Source organism: Austrofundulus limnaeus, unplaced genomic scaffold (genome assembly GCF_001266775.1).
Source record: "Austrofundulus limnaeus strain Quisiro unplaced genomic scaffold, Austrofundulus_limnaeus-1.0 Scaffold308, whole genome shotgun sequence".
Lineage (NCBI taxonomy): Eukaryota > Metazoa > Chordata > Actinopteri > Cyprinodontiformes > Rivulidae > Austrofundulus > Austrofundulus limnaeus.
Genome location: NW_013952710.1, coordinates 156,392 through 158,176, shown reverse-complemented (window position 1 = coordinate 158,176; position 1,785 = coordinate 156,392). Strand labels below are relative to the sequence as shown.

Below are 1,785 nucleotides of genomic sequence, written 5' to 3'. Positions count from 1 at the left end.
AATAATAGCTGTATCTGTGTTTCCAGGGCTTGGAGGAGCGTTGGGTTACATGTTGGGAGGCCTTGACTGGACTGACACCGCCCTGGGCAGAGCGTTCAAATCACAAGAACAGGTCCTCTTCCTGTTTGCGGGAGTTGTTTTCATTATTTCTGTCACACTGCACATGCTCAGCATCCCCGAGAGACATTGTGCTTCATCCAACAGGCTTAAAGATACAGAAGACGAAGAGTCGTCCAGTCAGTCATCTTCAAGGCATGTTGGGAACACCACACCCGTTCTAGACATAATTGCAGAGGAGGATGCTTATGTCTCATCTCGAGATGACAAAGAAGCCCATCTCGAGGACAGAGAACTGGATTTTCTTGCTGTGGAGAAAGTACGAAGTAAAAGTGATTCAGTTTTAGCCATGCCAGATGCTACAATAGACTTGGACCCCGACCTTGACTTGGACAGACCAGTTTTTTTGCCAGCTGAACACTTTTTACCAGAGACTCATGAAGATCTAGAGAATGCATTTAGGCCATCAGACCACAGTGTTGGGTCCTCGTCTCCTGCAGGTGATTTGCCCTCAGTTAGCAATGAGATAGTGGTCRTGGAGCCTGCAACAGTGTTGCCTCAACTTAAAGGCCCAACAAATGGTCAGCCTTGTATCCCTCAGACCAGCTCAGCCTCAGTGGATGCACATCAGAGACAGGTAGAACCATGTGCCATAAATGTTTTGATCAGTGGATATTGAACTTTGCAGTCTCATGGTTTTTATTTTGTCTTTTCTGTCGCTGCAGGACAAAACTGCTAAAGGCATTAATRCCGGCCTGACTTCCTCTAATCATACAAATGTAATAAAAGGCCACACCTCCACCAAGCATGGAAATCGCACAACCAACACTTCAGTTTCATCACGGCCACACCCACCTACCTTGTACAGACAAGTACAGTTTTCGTTGTTATTTTATAAAACTATCTTGTACACTCATAAATAAATTATAGTTTAAGAAGTTCACGTAACAAGGTTACTGTTGCTCTGCTTTTTTCTCTCTTTAGCCCTCGTTTACTTTTTCATATTACGGTCGAGTGGCAACACAACGCTATCGACTGCGACACACAAGAGCAATGAGTCCTCGGCCGATCACCACCTCCCGCAGTCTGAACGATCTACGGGACGTCCAGCGGCGGCATATGCATCGGCGAGATTTGCAGCTGTCTGTAAGCAGCCTGTCATYGGAGAGCTCCAGCAGTGAGGGTGAACCAGAGAAGGGTACCACTGTCAAACTTCTCTGGCTTTCCATGTTTAAGGTGAACTCAATTTTGAAATGAAACCTTTTTTTTCCCTTGCTGTTGTAATATAGACAAAATTTACAGTATAGAGCATGTGTCAGACTCTAGGCTCACAGGAACTTTTGTCTTGCCCACTATTTTATGTATATAAATATATATATTTAGGAGTGCAACAATACATGTACCCATATCAAACCGTTCAATACAGTGCTTTGAGTTCAATACACACTATGTATCGAATCATACAGAGCTTTTAAAATTTATTTTATCAGCTTGTCTTCTGAAGATGCTCTGTGTTGAAGGATCAGTGGATCTGTGTTCGACTACTCCACCTAGGCTGTATTTTCAAGCGCAGATCCACTGAGAAACTTGATGTTTCAGCAACATTTAATTTAAGAACTGTACATTTGAAGTTAAAACAAATGTTCATAATTAATTTTAAGAAATTACAAGGAAAAAGGGCATGGGCATTTCTCTTTTTTTATATCAAAAAATATTGAACCGTGAGAT

The 1,785-nt window shown here is 42.6% G+C and overlaps 1 protein-coding gene across 1 annotated transcript in view; it reads left to right on the top strand.

The window, feature by feature from the left end:
* Positions 1-1,785, top strand: part of LOC106527088 (solute carrier family 45 member 4) — a gene marked incomplete at its 5' end in the record, with an annotated part of 12,891 nt that overhangs the window by 5,706 nt on the left and 5,400 nt on the right. The window contains 3 exon segments of the mRNA XM_014021853.1: positions 27-694; positions 783-929; positions 1,042-1,293. Of these exon segments, the coding sequence (XP_013877307.1) occupies positions 27-694; positions 783-929; positions 1,042-1,293 (1,067 nt within the window).